Consider the following 19,823-nt stretch of genomic DNA (forward strand, 5'->3'; position numbering starts at 1 on the left):
CCCGATCGTTTCTTCCGCCTATCCCTCGTTCCCTTGGTGCGGATGGGCGTGCTAGGTGGAGCATCCTATGTGGCTGAGGTTCAGCAGGCAGCGACAGCGGCAGACGCTCTTGCTGCAGTGCAGTCAGGCCTCGCAGATACCTCTGTCTTCTTCTACGGAGCCCTCCTGAGTGCGCTTGAGGCGTACATGGGCAAGCAGGACGTGGCGACCGTACCGGCCGACACGTCAGACACGATTGCGCTACTGAAGCTGCTTGCCTTCAACACGGTGTCCGATGTCGCTGCAGCGTCTGAGAGTGTCAAGGCCCTCCTCTCCCAGCACCCGTGCCTGATGAAAAAGCTACAGTTGCTTTCATTTCTTACTTTATGTAGCCAGCACCCGCTGACACCTGACGGCGTGTGCCTCTCGTACGGCGATGTTGAACGGGCGCTTGGAGTGCATGACACGGTGTCGGTGCAGTGCGCGGTGCTGCATGCCGTGCAACAGCGACTGTGTGTGGCCCGACTCAACGAACGCGAGCGGCAGATGCGCGTGTACTCTTACGAGAGCCGCAACGTGACGCCATACGACATAGCCGAGTTGAAGGAGCGGGTGGCGCAGTGGACTGCCTACGCCGAGGCGCACCTGCGTGATATTCAGCCAAGCTGAGCGTGTTGTGCACCTACCAAGAGAGTAGGGTTAGTGATTCCCCTTACGTGTCCACCTTCACTCCTATCCCCGCACACGCGCACGCGAAAGGGATCTGCCCGGGTGTGTTTCCGAGGTAGGGATGAATGGGCGCAGGCCGGTCGCACCTGACGCAGCGCGATGGGTCTGAGGGCCGCACCTTCTCTTCTCCCGCCTCTTTCCTGCGTGTGTTGTCATTTTCCGCGCTCGCGTCGGCTTCCCCTCGCCACCCGCAGTTTTCTTTGTTCGCTCTTGTTTACTTCTCCACACACGCCGGCACGGCAATGCACTGCGTGACTCCATCGCTGTCCCTCTTCCTTCCCTTTCTCTCGATCTGTATGGGGTGGCGTTGTGCCTGCTTGCCCTTGACGTTTGTGTTGTTTGCTCGTACGCGTGTCTTGTCGTTTCTTCCTCCCCGCTACGTCTGGTTTTCTTCGCCGTTGATTCTTGCCTCTCTCTCACCCCTCACTCTCGCTCCGTCAGCTGTTTCCCCATCGCCCGCCTTTTTTCGGTGAGGCGCTTGAGTCACGTGAGCGTTTTGTGTGCGGAGGACGCGACGAGTGTGCTGGGGTGCTTTTCCACCACTGATCTACAGACAGGCGCAGCGACAAGCGCCAAGCCACTGGAGAGGAATGTGAGTGTCTGTCACACGACAGGGAAGAGAGAGAGAGAGGCGAACTTTTCTTTTCTCTTTGCTGACATTCGCGTTGGTTGACGTCCGCAGGCTTCTCCTGCTGCCTCACAGTGAGGCGCACCTTGGACTTGTGCAAGTGTTGGATGCCTCACTCTTCTCACCCATACTCTGCCCCCCTCGTTTTCCTCATGCGGCCCTGCGATGGGGGGGGGTCTTCATCCATCTCCCTTCTTACCTCTACTCTTACTTTGTCCGCTTCCTCCTTTGATGCTGCTGCGGTGACTGTGTAGTCCGGTTGCTGCTTCTTCCATCTTCCTACGTGCGTGCGGCGCATTGTTGCTGTGTCATCGCGAGTCTGTCATCGTGTTTTCCTGTGTGCCTCATCGCTTCCTCCTTCGTCTTTGCGCAAGTGAGCGCAGCGCACACACTCGGCTCGTCTTGTTGGGGGTGCGAGCGGCTGTGAGGATTTTTTTGCTTCTGGTTTTCATCGTGGCTGTTGTTTTTCGAGCTAAGCTTTTACCGCATCCTTACTCCCCACCAGCACCTCAGCTCGTCTCACCTCACAGGAGTGATACACACCCATGAGCACACACGCCTCTGTGGTGACGCTTGAGCATATTTTCTCTCTCTCTCTCTCTCTCTGTGTTTTTTCCATATTCCGCTTGAGCGCCACCGCCCGGCGGAGACGTACCACGCCGAGCGTCATTACTGCGTTGAGTGGGAAGCGACGAAGAAGGCGAGACACTCACCTGTGCCACAGCCGTTTCCACTGCAGCACCTTTTCCTCTTCCTGTCGTATCGACAGCGGGCCTGCCCGGTACACGCTGGGACACCGGCGCCGGCGCACACGACTACCCGCCTTGCTATGATATTTGCCGCTGTTTTAGCCCCTTGTCACACCGCTGCGTCTCCCGGCTCGCTCGCTCCTCTTCACGGTTGACTATGTCGACAGTGACGTCAAATTCTACGTCCATGCAGGGTGCAGCTGCTGCACGAACAGCAGCCCCGGTCGCCACGGAGGATGAGGCTGTGTCGTACACAAGCTCTGTCGTTCAGCTCCCACCGACGGTGCCGGAGCTGATCAAGTGCCTGGAGCAGCAGCACGAGCGATGCGCGCAGCTGACACGCTGCCTCCAGCGCGTGCACGCAGAGACGATTCAACTGGTGGCAAGCAATGCAGGGACACCTGCCAGAGAGCGGTATAGTGCCCTCTCTGCTGTCGCTGCAGACGGCAATGCTAAGTCGAATACCTCCCTCGCTGGGAGTTCGCTGAGAGCGTCGACACCACCGCCGCCGGCTTCTTCCGCCTCCCCAGCCCAACCGGCTGCTGCTGTCAACTCGATCCCCGCCGTCGTAGTTGCGCGCGGCGTTGTTGCCACCTCGACGACGGGTACCGGCACGGCTTCGACCGGCAAAGTGATGAGTGCGGCTGGGATGTCCCCAACCACCACCACTGCGGTGCGCGCTGTGGTTGTGACTGCCGAGTCAGCGACGGTGACGCCGTCGGTGTCTCCTGGCGCGATGCCCGGCAAAGCCTCGGCCTCCACGACGGCGATGGCGAGCAGCACACCGGCAACTGCACTCTCCTCCGAGCAGGTTGCAGAGCTGCGTCTCAGGGCTGTTGCATTGGAGACTACCCAACAGCTGTTGACTAGCACACAGAGTGAGCTGCGCACCACCCAGACTGCCTTGGCCCGGGAGAGGGGGCTGCTGGAGACCGCACTGACGGACCTCGCCCAACTTCGCAAAGAGGTCCTTGCCAACACAACGGAGGCTTCCTCGTCGCTGCCCCAAGCGGACAACACACCAGTCTCTGCGGCGCATCATCTCGCAGATATGCAGACCCGTTTGGCAGCGCGAGAGGCGGAGGTGCACGCGGCACGCCTGCGACACGAGAGCGCCGTGTACGAGCTGACGCAGCTGCAGGAACGCATCTCCATCATGACGCGCGAGAAAGCGTTCCTGCAGGAGGCAAATACGCACTTGGAAGGGCAGCTGCAGCGCCTCCTGACAAGTTCGATAGCGGTCGCGCCTCAGTCTGCATCGCGATCTGAAGTTCCGGCAGCGGCGGCACCGCGGCTCACCGCCAGCGAGGCATACCAGAAGGAGGCGCTCGAGAAGCAGGTCAATGACCTACGCGTAATGACCGACAAGCTGACACGCGATTTGAGGAAACAGACGGCGCGGCGTGCCAAGGCGGAGGAAATGGCGCAGGCCCTTCAGAAAGAGAACACTGAGCTGAAGGCGTCAGCGCTGCTGTACCGCCGGCAGGTGAATGAGAGCGAACTGGAGCTGGAGTGGACAATCTCGCGTAAGGAGGATGATGAGCGACTCCGGAAGCTAGAGCGCGACACAAACTGCTTGCGCAGTGCTCTCCGTGACCGAACCGACCAGTACCAGCGTGAAAAAATGGAATGGGAGCAGCAGCTGCTCACTTTGTCTCGGCAAGTGCGTGTGCACGTAGCGGCAACGAAGCAGCTGCTGAAGCGCGTGCTGGTCTACCAGGTTCGAGAGGTGGTGTGGCAACAGTGCCGACATGCCGGGACACAACTCAGTCGTCGGCACGCTGCCGGGACGACCTCATCGGCGAGCTGCAGTTCCAACGGCGCACCGAAGCCTGGCATGCCGACTACCACTGCGGCATCGGCGTCGCCGTCGCCGCCGTCGTCGCGTGTTGAAGATGCCACTGCCACAACTCTCCGTGCCGATCAGCCGTCGCCCTCGGCGCCGTCGAGTCTTGTCTTGGGGGCCGCCGCCGATACTGCCATGCTTGTCGATCGAGAACGGCAACTCGAGGAGCTCAAGCACACCTTTGAGCGACGCGTCGCGCTGATGGAGGCGCAACACAAGGCTGAGACACAGCAGCTGCTTGCCCTCAACAAGGAGCTGCGCCAGGCGCTGACGGTTTCCCAGGACGACTTGACTGAGAAGACAAGACTGCTCGAGGCGGCACAGCGTCGGTCACCGCCATCCGTGGCGGTGCCGCTGTGCAGCACCCACGATCCACCGACGATGACATCGCATCGCTCGTCCATTTCGAGCGGCTGGCGGGAGATGCCGACCACGTTGGTTTGTCGCACCGTCGGCGAAGACGGCCCTGCTGTCGGCGTCCTCGACAAAGGCGATCTGCACCCGTCAACCCATACCCTCAGCGCGGCGCCTCCGCGGCAGGTTACCGACGTTGAACGGCGCTACAACCCAGAGCACATGCCCACGTGGGAGGCGGTGCAGGTGGAGAACGAGGCGCTACTCGATCGATTGACCACCATGCAGGAGGAGAAGTGGAAGTTGACGACCGTGATTGAGGACCTGCAGCAGCAGTGTGGCGCGCTGAAGGGTGAGCTCCAGCGAAACGCCTCCACCATGAACCAGCTGTTGACGGCTGGCATGCTGACCCCTTCGGCGGCGACGCGTGGTAATGACGAGGGCCAACTACGCGTTCTGCAGTGTCTTCTACAGGAGACATTGAAAGCGAAGTTTGAGCTCGAGGAGCGTCTGCAGGCGGCGGCGCGGAAGTTTTAATGAGGGCCTGGAATGGAAAGAGTTGCTCTTCGATTCCTTTTTGTGTTTGCCTCACAGACGTAAGGGGGAACGGCACGCTTGCACACACGTATGCGTGGATGTCTCAGCTGCACAACAGCGTTGCAAGTGTGCTGTTCCTGTCTCACTTCTCTCCCCGGCCTTTTGTTTTCTTCTCTCGCCTCTCTCATGCACGTACTTGACTGCGCTCTGCACCGCTGCTGCTGCTCTCCCCTTTTCGGTTTGGTTTGTGGTTTTGTGTGGCCTTTGGTCGTTGTGTTTTTCTCTGTTTCTTCCGTCCTTGACTCTCGCTGCGATTGGCGGGGGTGCTGCGCCGACACACCCGCGCCTGCGCACAAAGCCGTACTTGTAGCGCTCAGCGCCTGATGCCTGATCGTGGACGGCAGAGTGACTCCTTCCACGAAACATGCGTAGAGCGAGATTGCTGAAGAGGTTTGAGGTACGCGTGTGGTGGGTTGTTCGTTGTGCCCATCCCCTCCCTTCCTTTCCCCAACCAGACGGCAAAACACGAGGGTCTGTCTATGAGAGCAGCGTGCCCTGAGTGACAGCGCTGCCGTCTATGTCTGGGATCTCATGGATGTGTCGTGTACTGCTGCTTAGTGGTTTCGCTGGCGGAAGTGTATGTCGCTGGCAGCGATCTCGTACCACCACCCTTCTCTATTCCGCCCTCCTCACTCTTTGTGGCTCTAATGAGGATATTCCCATGGCCTGCCAGCGGCCTTTTTCTCTTGTCCTCGCTCCCACTCGCCTACCCAGGACAACGACTACTGGTGCAGTAGTAAACCACAAAACGCTCTCTTTACCTGCATTCGCCACCCCGGAGGCAGCTACATGCACGGCGCTCAACAAGGGCAATACTCTCAGTCCCGCTTTGTTTCCTCTTTGTCTGGTTACCGCCTCATGTCTCTCAGCAGCAGCAGCATCAATGTGGCCGACATGATGGCCAAGGCAATCACCACCTCTGGCGACTTCTACAGCGGACGCAACAGTGTGCAGGGCATTCAAGACCGCAAGGACGCCATTCGAGAGAAGCGCCGTGAGCAGAAGAACACCCTGTCGCAGTGGTATGGCATGAAGAAGAAGCCACTCAGCGCAGACGAGAAGCAAGAGATTGAGCTGCTAAAGTACCGCAACTTTGTGGACCCAGAGCATCAACACCAAGCACCCAAGAAGATAGCGGATGTGGGGGAGAGCGAATTCATGGAGTTCGGCTACTTCACCGATGCGGGGCGCAACAAGCGCCGACGCTGCAAGTCCTTCGCGGATGAATGGATTGAGGAGAACCCGCAGTTTGCAGAGGTCGTGGCCACGCGCATCAAGTCCAGCATAAAGGCAAATCAAAAGTCAAAGGCAGCGAGAGCGAAGAAGGCGGCGATAGAGGCGGCCAAAGCGAAGGAGAAGCGCATGTCGAAGCGCAGGTCCAAGCGTGACGTTTTATAATTGCCCGAGGTGGGAAACGGGGGAGGATGAGCTGAGAGGGAGGAGAGAAGCCCACGCAGAATGAATGTAGGCACCCACTTGTAGTTCTTGTTCTCTCGGCGTGTGTGTGTGTGTGTGTAGAGCTGCCGCTGCTGTTGTTAAGTGTGGTGGTCGTAAGTTGCGCGTATGATGACGGTCCCGTGCCTCAATGTTAGTCTCTCCTCCTCATGTGTGCAGACCGTTATGAATTCGTCTGTGCGTGTGTTTGTGCGTCTGTGGAAGAGGGAGTTGCGGCGTTGTCAAACCCGCGTGTGCGCTTCTTCCCTTCTTTTTTTGTCGTTGTTTTTCTCTCTGTGCGTCTCGTCGTCTCTTTTCCTCGGATTGGGCAGCTTAGGCGAGTCTGCGTGTACGCGTGCGCTTGTGTGTGTGTGGGAGGGGGGCCGCGTCTACCGATATGCGAATGAGTCACCACAAACGCACCCACGCACGGTCCCCATTAATGACGTCACGCGTGCGGGCCTCACAGCACTGCTTCATCCTCGCCGCTTCCCGCGCGTCCTCTCTGCGCCTCGTTTTGCCCTCTTTCCTTTTCGCATCGTTGGCTATTTCTAAGAAGCTGCCGCCTTGCTGAACGGCGTAATGAATGCAGAACACCCGACGTACCGCCTGGCGAGCCAAAGGCAGCAGCGGCGCCCCCCTCCCCCCATGCGGGCCTCTCTCCTCTGCGACCCCTCCCTCTTAAGTTCTACAGAACAAGGGGCGGGGGGGGGGGGGAGGGGAAGAGAGGACAACGCATACTATACAATGCCTGGGCGTCTCACCTCAGCAGCAATGCATGCCATCGCGTCAATTGTGGCTGTTCGCCATTGACATACCCTGGCATCCTCCGCTCTCCCCTTCTCCGTGCTTTGATAGAGAGAGAGGAAAAAAAAGAAGCGCTTCCCTCATTGGCTGTGCGTCCGTGCGTGTAGTGGCACACCGACGCCCCAATGCAGCGGCTGTATCTGCGGGTACCGACACCTCATTTCCACACCATACCCGTGGCACACGCCCTTCACTGCTAATCAGCTGCCCTGCAGTGTACCCTTCCAGTAGTGGCACCCCCCTTGCGTGTGTGCGTGTAGACCAGCTCGAGGGCAACACCCGCAGTACATCGCAGATGTCCCGCGCCAATGTCTTTGGACCGAACTCACTCTACTCCTTCACGAAGTTTGGAGCTCTGAACCGCAGCAATGGTGTCGTGCTGAGCAAACGCATGAAGGACACCTTCCGACTGGAGAACCAGAAGCACATGCGCAAGGACTTTAACCGCGAGCGGCGTTACCGCCTGTGCAAACGGTGCGGCATCACGTCTGTTACAGTGAATTTTGACCAGGTTCCATCAGCACGCGTGGGACTCTGGGGTCGATGTGTCGATGACAAAGACTACACTCACCACCGCTTCGCCGAACTATCGCAGCGCGAGTATGAGCAGCTGCGTGACTGGCCACTCGACAAGCGACTGAACTGGTGGCGATATGAAGGCAATGAGTGATGTGGTAGCGTGTCGTGGACGCGCAGGTGTCTGCCCACTCCGAAATACTTCCTCCAACATGTTCGTCAGGGAGAGAGAGTCGGGTTGGCTCGCCGCATTCGCCTGGTGCCGCTGCCCGTCTCGCCTCCACCCCCCCCTTTATCACCCCACGTCTTTGTCGAAGGGCGCTTTTCGCTTCCAGTACAGGCGCACGCACATCCACACACTCACACGCAGCTGGCTGTGGTGGTTGACGTGAGGAGATATAACCGCTCACTTACTTGCGCAACCTCAAACACGCAGTGGCACTTCTTGAGTCTTCGGAGGCAGTTTTTATCTGTGCTTGTGTGTCACCCTTCCTCTCTTCGTATTCTACAATGGACGGATGTGCATCCGACAGCAGCAGACTTGCCCATTGCCGCGTATGGGCTGAATGCAAGCACAGAGACCCTCGTTGCACCACCCTTACTCTCTTCACACTCGCCCTTGATGGCGCCTCTTACTCCACCTTTCTGTTGGCGCGGAATCGCATCGAGGCGTCTCTGTGTGTGGAGGGTGGCGCGCATTTTATGCGTTGGTGCACTGGTTGGCATCCCTTCAGCAGGTCTTCGGTTCCTGTCCCGTGGCCCGCACGCTTCCTCCGCACTCCTTCCCTGCAACTGGGGCTATTCATGCTGTTTTCTTTCTCGTTTGATCTTCTTCACTGCTTCAAAATCCACGTCACATAGACGCATGACTTAGGACGGAGGGTGGGGAACCTCTGAGCACGCGGGGCCTGACACAGCTTGCTCTCTCTCTCTCGGCACCTCCCCCACGGTTCCGCTGATAATATATAACTGTGTTGTCTTTCATCTACTGACGGCGCCTCATCATGAACCAGCTGTACGAAGCAATGCCGATTCCGCTCTCTGACGACGCGGAGGATACGCTCGAGGGGTCAGGCTTGGAGGTGAGTTCTCACGCTAGTGGCGCCAGCTCATGGTCCCGCAGCTGCACGCACAGCGCAGACGCAGGATCGTCGACGTCATCAGGCGCTCCTGGAGAGATGCCCGAGGATGACGCGGAAGCTTGCGGCAGGGACATTTATGCGGCGAAACGCTGGCATCCTGAGCGACACGGCCATCACCATAACGTCTTCACCACCTCGAGCTCGCCAAATGACCTCTTTGCGTTTCTCGCGCAACTGCTGGACGTCGCAAAGGGTCTCTACACCAGACTGGAGCGCCTCCAACCCAGCATGGCGGCCGCTGTAGCGGCCCCACCACCGTACTCGCAGACGTCCCGCGCCAACGAAGAGAGTCGTGCATCGCATGTAAACGGCAAAGGCACGGCTAAGGCAGCGTTTCAAGGCATTGCAAAACTCCGCACCCGACTCTGTAAGGAGATGGCAAATGTGCAACGTGCGGTGGAGGGGCTCAGTGCGGCTGGATGCACACATGTGTTGACGTCGTCCTCGCCTGATCCGCTTGCCGTGCCACCTGCCATCTTCGAGTCCGCAGTGGCGTGCGCACAGTGTAACTCGATATCACACTATGGAGGTATCGTGGCCTGCCTTGAGCGCGAGCGCGACGTCACCGGGGTGTACGTGCCTGTGAGTAGCTACGTGGGGCCGCCACAATGTGTGCACCTAGCTTCAGTGAAGGGGACGAGCACCACGCATAGGCCCTCTTTCCGAGAAGATATGCGCATCGAGGTGGATGTAGTCTCTAACAGCGGGCACCGCTGGATCAAGGTGAAGGCGACCACGGCGCGCAACCTTGAGCTCGAGGCCGCGGCACTGGACGTGAACGGTGCGACTCCCTTTACAGACATGCTCCTGGCCCTCATCGAGTGCTCCAAACGGACCTGCTTGCCGCACCGACGTACCCCTCAGGTGGCCGTCGTGTTGCTCCACCCGCCACCGCTCGTGCTGAGGAAGTTCTTTGCGGAGCACAGTGTCTTCTGGGCGTCGCTCTCAGAAGACTGCGGCGTAGCCACGCCACATCACCGAATGCAAGCACAACTGCCGCACGCAGCAGTTACTCAGAGCGCCACCACGTGGTTTCCACCACTGACGCTGTCTCCTGCGGTCATTTGCCTCGACACGACTGCGTTGGTCACGCTCTGCTCCCAGAGTTGCTACGTGGATGGTTTACCCTACAGTATGCGGATGGAGCGGCTGGCACCGTTTCGCGTATTGCAGGAGCAGCAGCGGAAGGAAGTTGATGAGTGCAGTGCTGTTGTAGCGGCCTTGGAGCCAGCGCTGCGCTTGCACACCGCCTGGTACACCAGCGAGGCACTCGAGCAGGTAATGCGGCAGGCACTGCTGCTACAGGGCGACGACGCAGCAGCCGAAACAACACCATCATCAGCCGTCAAGCTGCATGGTCAGGTTTTTCCCGCAGGGCTCATCCTGCCGATAAAGCTCGACTGGCTCGCGCCGCTGGAGGTAGCGGCGCGAGAGCGGTCTTGCGATGCCGCGGACGGAAGCACCCACCAATGCACTACCACTACCACTGCAACCACTACAGCAACGCCTGCAGTCATACCCCTTGATGAGTCGAGCCTTCTGATGGAATGCAGTGATCTCATCGGGAGAGATGCCGCGTCTGTCTTGTCCTCGCTGCAGCGGCGACCCAACTGGATCATGGCGGATGTCACGTACGAGGAGTTCAAGTGGATCCTGGAGACGATTGCGGGACCGCAGGAGGTTGCGCGCGCCGCACGTCTGCTGCGCCTTGTGAGTGTGGTGGACACAACGTTTCTGCGGGACAGCATGCGTAGCAGAGGCGACTGCGAAGGCAGCAATGGTGCACCAAGCACCACCGGACGTGGCACAGCGGCATCATGCTCTTCTTCACCGCCACCCCCCCTATTCACCTTCGTGGAGTATCTTCGGCTCCGCGGCAAGGTGTCCCTGCGCAACAAGTTTGTCTTTGGTCTCGCTGACGCTGTCAACGCGGTCATGGTTACCTCGAATAAGCAGATGATCCACGCTGCTCGTGAGCAGGGTGTCCACATTGAGGCGTGCTTTCACCCGTGCCGCTCGCTTACCGAGCAGAAGATGTACGGGCTGCAGCGGCGTCACGGCCCTGAAAGCCCCCCAGCCGTTACCCTCTAGCTGGCGCGGAGAGAAAGTGGGGAGGGGGGTGCATGCGAGGGGGAGGGGTGGTCAACAGAAGTGGGGGACGAGAAATGTTGGAGCGGTGCTGGTGCGCTTTTTTCCCGTTGGGCTACGACTCTCCGTTCGCTCGCGTGCCCTCTTGCTCTGCTTTTTTTTTTCCGTGTGTCATGTGTGGGTGGGCGCGGCTAACTCACCGACATTTCTACGAGCAGATGGAGAACACTCCCCCCTTTTCGAGCACCGGCATGGCACTTGCGCTCACCAACGGGTTTACGAATGATATTTTCAGTGAGCCGTTTGACATCGTCGCAAGAGGCGGGGGCACCTGCACGCGTATGTGTGCTTGAGCGTGCGTGCGGAGCTTGAAAAGTTATGGGCAGCGGAGCCCATAGAAGAAACGAGGCGCCATCGCCGCTGCTATCACGCTCGCTCACGGTCCCCTGACGAGGTGAGGGAGGATGAGAGCTACAGAAGTGCGCCATCTTGCGTTGAGGCTTCCTCTATGTACTGGGTGATTTCCTGCGTCTCTCTTATTCTCAATTTTTGTTCTACCGATTCTCACCCTCACTCTTCTTCCTCTTTGCTCATCCTCACGTCCTTCATCCCTCATGCGCACATGTGTACACCCATACATACATACACGACACACCTCCTCCACCGTCTGTCGCTCTCTTTCCACACACTACCAGAGGTGGCTGGCTGCCTATGCGCAGCCCTCGTTCTTCTGCCTTTCCTTTCCCTTTCTTCTAGCGTGCTTTGCTGCTCCAGGCAATCGATATTGAGAGCAGCAGCCCATACCTCATCTACCCGCCTACCCACACCACCGCCTCACCGCTCTGCCTCTCAGGACTGTATTCACACGCCCATACGGAGCAGCAGCAAGAACAAGAGAGGAGCATAACAATCCGCGGGAAAGAAGGCACTGTGACTTGCATAGATAGCACGTTGGGTGCGTCTCTTCCCCTCTTTTTCTGCTCCAGCTCGGTGACTCTCTCTCTCTCTGTCCCTCTCGTCGTCGTGTTTCAGAGCAGGTTCCGTCAGCAGCGTGTGCGTGTGCGTGTGCGCGTGTGTGTGTCTGTCGCTGTGTCGTCTTCAGCTTCCCCACTCTCCCTTTGGCGTGCGCGTTCTTTTTTCGCTCTCTTTTCGGCTTTTCATCGTTGTCTCCCTCCCTCCCTCCTCTCAGCAGCCGCGCTCCATTTTCCGCGCCTTTCACTTGTCGTGGGTGCTGGGCAGCCTGCGCACAGGCCCTCTGCCTCACCGCATCACGCCACGGAGAGGCTCTTTTACCAGGTATCCGCTCAGCAGACGTTGTAGCGCACACGGTGTTCGTGTGGAACAGTGAGGCACCGAGGTAGATTCGTTCCTAGCCGGCGGCAGAGGGCCTAGAAGAGACGCAGCCGACACAATGGCTGACACAGCCGCTGGGCAAGGCTCTTCGTGAGCAACACGTGGCGCTCTACGGCGAGGCGACTCCTTTTCTGGAAAACACGGACAGCAGGCGAGTGGGTGATGGGCACGCCTGTCCGCGAGGGCGATGCGTCGACTCGGACAGACCCGCACATGTCAGCGCGGTGACATGAGCAGGGGTATCATCAGCGGGTCGAGCGGGCCACATGCGATGGTTGAGAGCTGCAGCTGATGCCAAGCACCCTGCTGAGCTTCGACCTGGCGAAGGGGGTCATTTCCACCTGGGCGTGCGGACGGCAGGGGTGCGAGAGTGGAAGTGGTCAACCGCCTCAAGAGCCCCTGTGCTGGTAAAGGGGTGTGGGCCCACTCCACCTTCCCCTGCACGGGAGCCAGCCAGACCAATGCGATTGATTGGCGTTGCCAGTGCTCTCAGCAGCGAGCGCCGCGAGGAGGTTGGGGCGAGAAACCAAGACCCACCCGTGTGCCCCGCTGCACCTCGAGGAGACGAAGACACCTCACAAGGAGCTCTCGAGCGCCCAGCCGCGCGCCGCACTCGTTCTGAAGCTGGCGTGGCACTCCGCAGGAAGGATGGGGCAATATCCGAGGGCTCGGAGAACTCGCCGACGACTTCAGTGTGCGCATCTCACGAGACGCCATGGAAAGGGTGCGAAGCTCCGCGGGCCGTATGTGACAGGGGCGCAGTTGCCGCAAGAGGACGCGCTGCTGCTGCTGAAGCGGATGAAGTGTCGACGTCCACCGCAGCGCCTCTTTGTGGACGTGACGCGCTAGTACAGACGTGCGCCCGCCAAGCCGGTTCGGCGGAGTCCAGCCGCAAGGGCGGGCTGCGGACCCGCTGACAAACCATGGGTACCTCACAGCGAAGCACTCGGCACACGCAGAGCCCCGAGCGGCGACGCTGTGTCTGCAGCCCCTGCTGTCAGAGGGGCTGGTGAGCGCCAGAGACCGGACACTGCGCATCGCACCGGTCACGGGTCAGTCTGCAATCGTGGCAGCACAGGGGACGCACCACGGCTTCGGCGGAGTCGGAAGAGGCCACTGGCTTAACCGGCTGTGTACGCACACAAGAAGCCTCTGCTTATCAGAGGGGGCGTAGATGCGGCGCTCTTTTACATTGCAATCCAGCAAAGCTTGGTGAATGGCCTGCCGCGCAGCCTAGCCAAGGACTGCGGCACCACTCGAGGTGCCACGCGCCGCCCCGTCGACGACTCGGCACTGCCTTTACTCGGGCCTGAGAAGTCTCCGCTATGCTGGCAGGCACTTGAAAGGCCGTTCCCGCTGGTGGCAACGCGGTCTGGCGGGTGACAGACTTCTCTCAGCTGTTGTCTTGTCTGCAGGGCTCAGCGCGGGATCAGCGCCCTTTAAAGCAACCGTGGAGGAAGAGCCGCTGCGGAGGGCTTCTAGGCCGGTGCTGGGCCCTTTTCTGCTCCGCAGTCGACGTGCTGGGAAGCCCACACCTCCGCGATGAACCCAGGGGAATCTTCCCTCAGTTTCCTTGCTACCACCGGCGCTGAGAGCACCGACACTGTGTGATGCACACAATACTGGACACGATACCAAGTGAACCATTCATACACCCACGCGCAGAGACGTGCGACGGCGGGGAAGAGGGAGAGGGCGATGTCCGATCCTCCCCGAAAAGGCCGCTTCGCAGCGAAACGAGGCCTGCGAGCGTAGCGGAGATGCGGGCGAAATGTATCCTCCTCAATATGGGCGGAGGGGGGAGGAGTGCCGAAGAAGCGCGTGCGCAACGAGCAGGAGCTGCCAGCGATCTGCATCGCTCTCTTTTTGATCTCTTTTATCGTCTCTCTCTCTTCCTAGTCGCACGGCAGTACGGTGACGTACGCACACACTGACGCGAGGCGTGCCTCTGCAGCTGCACAGAAGGGAAGAGCGGATGTGGGTGGCAGAGACCGAACTCCGTGGCTGCTCCCTGGGTGCACTTGAGGGGGGGGGGGGGATGGCGGTATCCACTGCCTCACACCTATCATCGTCTCTCTGTCTCTGGCGTGAATCGTCGCTGCAGCCACTTGCCACGCCTGTGCTTTTCTTTGGCCTCTCCCCTCGGCGTGTGTGTCTCCCCCCATGGGACCTTCCGTCTTCACCTCCTCTCCCTCCCCTCCCCTCCCTCTCTCTTATTCCGTTCACATCATGTTGCGTATTTCCCTCACCCCACAACTTGACCAACGCTCTGGTGCAGTCGCTCCGGCTCTTCGCGCCATACGTACACTCAACTTTGTGTGTGGGTTGGGTGTACGTGCAGAAGCGTTGGCGCCCCCCTCCTCCTCCTTCCCTGCTTGCAGGCACCTCATACGCCCTCCCCCCCCCCGACTCTCACGACAACGAGCAACACACACTCACCTACCTACGCACAGACACCACGAGAGAGGAGGAAGCCAAACACACTGGCAGGCGCCGCACATTTCATTTTTTTTTTGGGGGGGGGTTAGCTTTGTTTCCAGCAATGAGCAGCGGCACCTCTGCCCGAGCCCCCTTCACTCAAGGCATTGCGGGGCGCGCTATCAAGACGCGTGTCAAGTCGAACCTCGGCCAGCCCTACGCGAAGCGCTTCTATAACAATGCCTGGACATATCGTGTGGCCCAGCTCACCACATCGAACATGCGCAGCATGAAGAAATCACCCATCGCCATGGGCTTTGACAGCGGCATCGGTGGTGGACACCGTAACAGTGGCTCCTCGCATGGCAGCGAAGATGGCAGTAGCAGCGGCAGCGGCGCAGAGATGCCGGTGAAGAGCGACTTGCAGCCGCACGCCCTTCACAAGTTCACCGGCGAGGAGGACTGGTCCATCGTCGTTGCAGTGCCAAAGAGCTCTGAGCACGTGTACAACCTACAGGACTGCTCCAAAGGCAGCCTCATGCTGGGCCACACAGATCCACAACTGTTTCATTGGTTCAAGGAGCTTGGTGCCTTGCCGCCGCGCTCACTGCTCTCGGGGCCGATGGAGCTGCTGCGCGGGGATTTGCAGGCGGAGGCGTGGGAGCAGACCTTCTCACGGCACCCGGTAATCCATCGCATTGCGCAGGACATGTGGGAAAGCGACGAGAGCAAGACAGCCGAGGAGGCCGTGCACATCGCCAAACGGGAGCAGGAAGAAGATGAAAAGCGTATGCGCCGCATGAGCAGCAGCGACTGGCGCGCCAAGTTCCGCGACCGCGAGCGGAACCCGACGCGTGCAGAGGACGAGGAGGCGCCAGTGTATGTAATCAAGCCTGAGACCTTCTCGCTCTTCCGCATGAAGCCGGATGTGCGACTGTGGATGAACATTGCTGGGCAGACGCAGCGAGTGTGGAATCCGGTGGTACCCGATCACGACCCGCTCTGCCGCTGCTCCCACCGCTTTATCCGCATGTTGAACCTGGGTCGGCAGAAGCTTGTGCCCTCGCTGAACATGAACTACTCGCTGAAGCTAACAAATGCCTTCATCTTCGAGATTGACGACCGCGGAATGTGGGCAATGGGCACGCAGGAAAACGTAGCGGACAAGAACGGCATCGTGAAGGAGGAGTGGATGGAGCTGCGGCTCGATTTTGGCAAAAATATGGCTATCACGACGGAGCAGGAGATGGAGTGGTGGGTGCGCGGGCTGACAAAACTAGGTGCGCCGGAGCTATCACAAACGAATAGCAGCATCGATGATGCCGGCTTGAGCCCCGAGGACTTCGAGTATCGACACATTTGAGCAGCGGAAATGGAAGAGGGAGGGAGGGGGGGTAGGTAGGTCTTGGCGGCGGTCGTGGTGGTGGTCGTCGGCGTCGTCCTAGGGGAAAGGCACACTCATCTGTGCCACCCTTCGCCTTTTCCCTACCTCCGTCTCCACTCCCTCCTCCTCCACCTCAGCTTCACATTGCGAATGTCTGTGTTGCTCGCACACGCACTCACATGCGTATGCATGTGGACGCTCAAGTAGACTGGCGCCTTCTCTTGCGTGCTCTCTTCTCTTTTTCTCGTCACCTGTCAGCAAGCGAACCGCGCCCAGACGCTAACGTATCCTTCATGAAGAGTCGAGGCAAGAAGTGGTCAGTAGACGGGGAAGGCATGCGGGGGTCACACACACACACACACACACACACACACACACACACTGGGTGCGTCTGTGGATATGGATGTGCAACATGAACAGCAACAAAGCAGAAAAGCGTCATGCAAGCTGAAGTGTGGATTGGCTCCCAACATCACTTCCTCTCCCGGCTTTACCCCTCGCCCGCCCGCGAGGCAGCCAGCCAGCACCCCTCATTTCTCCCTCTCACAGCTATTACCCTAAAGCTGTCTTCATATACCTTACAGCGGAGTCGGACACCTAACCGTCCTCATCATGTCCATCTCCCTCTCCCCCTCAGTCCTCTGTCTTTCGCTCTTCTTGCGCATCCTACGGTCACCATCATTCATCCCGCCACGCCTCCGCGACACTGACACACTCACACTCCCGCACATACACAGAAGTTGTCGTGCTGCAGTCGTTCTCTCTCCTTCCCTTTCATATTCGCCTCCCTCCCCTGTGTAGCACATTGCACACCTCCGTCTGTGGGTCGCCTCTCGTGTCTGCCGCTGTTCGCCTTTGCTTGTCGAGTTGTTGCTGCTCTCTTGCGGTTTGCCAGAGCAGGCACAGTGCGTGTGAGTCTTGGGCATTGGTAAGGCTCAGTCTCTGTGGTGCACCGGCCCCCCCCCTCCCCGGAGGCCACTCGCTGTTTTCAGTCCCTCGCGCCGCTCTGCACGCGTCGTCACACGTGCGTTGTACCTCGTCAGTCTTCCCACCTGCCCACCCCTCTCACGCACACGTCGTTGGATTCGATTACTCAGCACTTCGGAATAGACACACCTAAAAATATAAAGACAGGCGACAATGGAGCACTCGGTATCCAGTCGCTCTCCCAGTGGGCAGTGGTACCCGCAGCAGCAGCAGTGGAGCCCCGCGTCAGGCACAGCAACACCGATGGTGATGATGGGCGGCGGCCAGCCCGCAACGGTACCCGTCAGCGCTGGTTCTGCCATGGTGGGCAACTCAGGCATATTCATCAACGGCCAGGCGAACGTTGGTGGGCAGCCGCGCCCCAGCATGACACCACAGCAGCAGATGATGATGATGCAAAGCATGTACACACCGCAGAGCCAGTGCTGTGCCCCCTGCTGTGGCACGCAAGAGAGCAGCCTCTGCCCGCAGCCTGGCGAGCCGGTCAATCCATTTTGCTGCACCCCAAGAAGACCGGATCAGGAGCCGAAGTGGTGGGAGAGTGTCTACCGGTACTTTGACTGGACCTTCCTCCTCGCGTGCGTCATATGCGTGCTCACGATCGTGGGCTTTGCGTTGGTGATAGCGACCAGGCGACAGGACAACCTTTTTGCCGTCTTCGACGTGCATAACACAAGTGCCCTGGAGAAAGCCATGCAGCCTTTTATCCCTTGGATAAATGTGAGCGTAGCCCCACCGATTGTCGACAGAGGCGGCAGTATAAACAATTTCGCCAAGGGCAGCTTCTCGGGCTCCTTGAAGGCAGCTGAGAGGACCCGCTTTATCGCAGCAGAGCACGACATTGTAGCCGCCGCGCCGTTGGGGCCAGTAAAGAACCCTGACCTCACCAAATTGTCCCTAGCGCCGAAGTGCACGCAGCGCAAGCTGCTCGGCAGCTTTGGGGTGATATGCATGGAGGACAACCTGCACGCCAACACGCTCGTTGTGCAGCTCAGCTACTGGAGCAACTCGCGCGACACGCTGTGGATCCTGGCGATGGTATACAGCATTCTAACAGTGTTGTATGCTGTACTGACCAACGTGCACCGGCATTCGTCGCCCGCCGGGACGGGTGACCCGCACGGGTCTTCTTCCACGCTGCCGACCATCACCCCACAGCAGCAAGAGGAGTTTGTGAAGATGACGCCACAGCAACAGCAGGCCTTCATCCAGGAATTCCAGCAGCACGTGGCGGTGATGCAACAGCAGCAGCAACCTAACGCCGCATTCCTGCCACACAACTCGCCGAAAGGCGGCTGCTGCGGCACCGACAGCGGCATCGAGTTCTACGAGACGCCCTTCTACGAGTTTGTCCGCATGGCGTGGTTTGCCTCGGGAATCACGGCTTTTGCCTGGACGTGTAACCTCTTCATCTCCTTCTGGTCCTTCGACCAGTTTTACATTCGCGAAACCACAGGCCCACTACGCACCTTCTGGGTGATTTACTCGCGCAGGATGAATGCCACCCTCATCGTCGTGACCATCTTCCTCGCGTGGCCGCTCTGCAACTTTGTGCTTGAACTGGTGATGTTGGTGGCCCTCGTGCTTCCCTGGCTGGTCATTCGCTCCACCTGCAAGCGAGGAATTCAGATGTATCGCCCAGCCCTGCCGCTCTCGAAGATGCCAGGCTACATTCGGGCAGACATGTTCTTCATGGACTTCCAGGATGTCAAGCGACTTGGCTTCTCACGGATGGCGTGGATGATGCTGACCGACACCGATAAACCCTTCTTCGAGGGCTGCGAGGACCCCACAGTGGACAAGGATCCGGCTATGACACAGCTCATGCAGCAGCGCATACAGTGGAGCCAAATGATGGTCTCCATGGTGCCTCCCTGGGTGCAGCAGCAGCAGCAGCAGATGGGCATGATGGGTGTCGGTGGTGCGGGCATGATGCAGTTGGGGCAGTCGACACCATGGCAACGGCAGCTTGACGTCAACGCACAGACAACCCTACCGGGCAACGCGCCGCTGCAGTCACCGGCGCAGTACCCCGTCGAGGATGCCGAGGGCAGGTCTCACAAACGACGACGCCATCGCAGTACGCGCGATCACCGACACGGCGACCCGCTGGCGGTGACGCCGATGGAGACGTCAGTGGGACTCGCTGCGAGCGGCAAGGAGAACTCGACCCGTCACCGTCACCGTCGCCACAGCCACAGTCGCAGCCGAAGCCGAAGTCGCAGTCACAGCCGCAGTAAGGGTGCCTTCGACGGGGGCCTACCGCAGCCCCCAGGCACGGACGCTGCTGTGAGCAACGGCGCCATGGTCCCCGCTGATGGGGTGTCCCGGCATCATTATCATCATCATCGTCACAGCCGCAGTCGAAGCAGGGCTGCCGGCGAGGACGCGAGTACGATGGCGGTTGCCGTGCCCCGCGGCACAGGTGACGCAGGACAAAACGGCGGCGCGTCGGCAGCGGCTGAGTTAGACGCTCTCATGCAGCTTTAGCCATGCTCTGTGAGGCTTACGTATGAAGAGCAACGCTACATTCGTGCCTGTCTTCTTGTGTCACTGTGCGTGCACGCGTGACTGGGTCTGCGTGAGGCGAAACCCCTCGCGCGCTTCTCCTGTTCTGTACTTTATATCGATAGCCTTCAACATCGCTGATGGATGACCGTAACGCTGCAGAGAGGCTCTAGCGCATTTCTGTGAGCCTCTCTGGGTGGGAGCGAGTGGGCGCGCTACTAGAGGATTGAGGAGGGGGGAAGGGGGGCAGGATTAGAGGGGAGAGGTAGCTGCCGGGGCGAGAGCGGCTGTTTACCTCGTCCCT

At 59.5% G+C, this 19,823-nt stretch overlaps 7 protein-coding genes across 7 annotated transcripts; all 7 read left to right on the forward strand.

The window, feature by feature from the left end:
- Positions 1-42: 42 nt before the first annotated feature.
- Positions 43-648, forward strand: LBRM_05_0580 (conserved hypothetical protein; the record flags this gene model as incomplete). The annotated part of the gene is made up of 1 exon (XM_001561822.1): positions 43-648. One exon carries the CDS (start codon positions 43-45, stop codon positions 646-648), a length of 606 nt encoding a protein of 201 aa, XP_001561872.1.
- A 1,594-nt stretch (positions 649-2,242) lies between these two features.
- Positions 2,243-4,822, forward strand: LBRM_05_0590 (conserved hypothetical protein; the record flags this gene model as incomplete). Its single annotated transcript, XM_001561823.1, has 1 exon — positions 2,243-4,822. One exon carries the CDS (start codon positions 2,243-2,245, stop codon positions 4,820-4,822), a length of 2,580 nt encoding a protein of 859 aa, XP_001561873.1.
- An 849-nt stretch (positions 4,823-5,671) lies between these two features.
- Positions 5,672-6,280, forward strand: LBRM_05_0600 (conserved hypothetical protein; the record flags this gene model as incomplete). Its single annotated transcript, XM_001561824.1, has 1 exon — positions 5,672-6,280. The coding sequence occupies one exon, from the start codon at positions 5,672-5,674 to the stop codon at positions 6,278-6,280; it is 609 nt and encodes a 202-aa protein (XP_001561874.1).
- An 814-nt stretch (positions 6,281-7,094) lies between these two features.
- LBRM_05_0610 (conserved hypothetical protein) lies at positions 7,095-7,793 on the forward strand (the record flags this gene model as incomplete). Its single annotated transcript, XM_001561825.1, has 1 exon — positions 7,095-7,793. The coding sequence occupies one exon, from the start codon at positions 7,095-7,097 to the stop codon at positions 7,791-7,793; it is 699 nt and encodes a 232-aa protein (XP_001561875.1).
- Positions 7,794-8,643: 850 nt separating this feature from the next.
- LBRM_05_0620 (conserved hypothetical protein) lies at positions 8,644-10,872 on the forward strand (the record flags this gene model as incomplete). The annotated part of the gene is made up of 1 exon (XM_001561826.1): positions 8,644-10,872. One exon carries the CDS (start codon positions 8,644-8,646, stop codon positions 10,870-10,872), a length of 2,229 nt encoding a protein of 742 aa, XP_001561876.1.
- A 3,892-nt stretch (positions 10,873-14,764) lies between these two features.
- LBRM_05_0630 (conserved hypothetical protein) lies at positions 14,765-16,003 on the forward strand (the record flags this gene model as incomplete). The annotated part of the gene is made up of 1 exon (XM_001561827.2): positions 14,765-16,003. The coding sequence occupies one exon, from the start codon at positions 14,765-14,767 to the stop codon at positions 16,001-16,003; it is 1,239 nt and encodes a 412-aa protein (XP_001561877.2).
- Positions 16,004-17,164: 1,161 nt separating this feature from the next.
- Positions 17,165-19,501, forward strand: LBRM_05_0640 (conserved hypothetical protein; the record flags this gene model as incomplete). Its single annotated transcript, XM_001561828.2, has 1 exon — positions 17,165-19,501. The coding sequence occupies one exon, from the start codon at positions 17,165-17,167 to the stop codon at positions 19,499-19,501; it is 2,337 nt and encodes a 778-aa protein (XP_001561878.2).
- Positions 19,502-19,823: the final 322 nt, after the last annotated feature.

The sequence above is a fragment of the Leishmania braziliensis genome, chromosome 5 (genome assembly GCF_000002845.2).
Source record: "Leishmania braziliensis MHOM/BR/75/M2904 complete genome, chromosome 5".
Taxonomy (NCBI): Eukaryota; Euglenozoa; class Kinetoplastea; order Trypanosomatida; family Trypanosomatidae; genus Leishmania; species Leishmania braziliensis.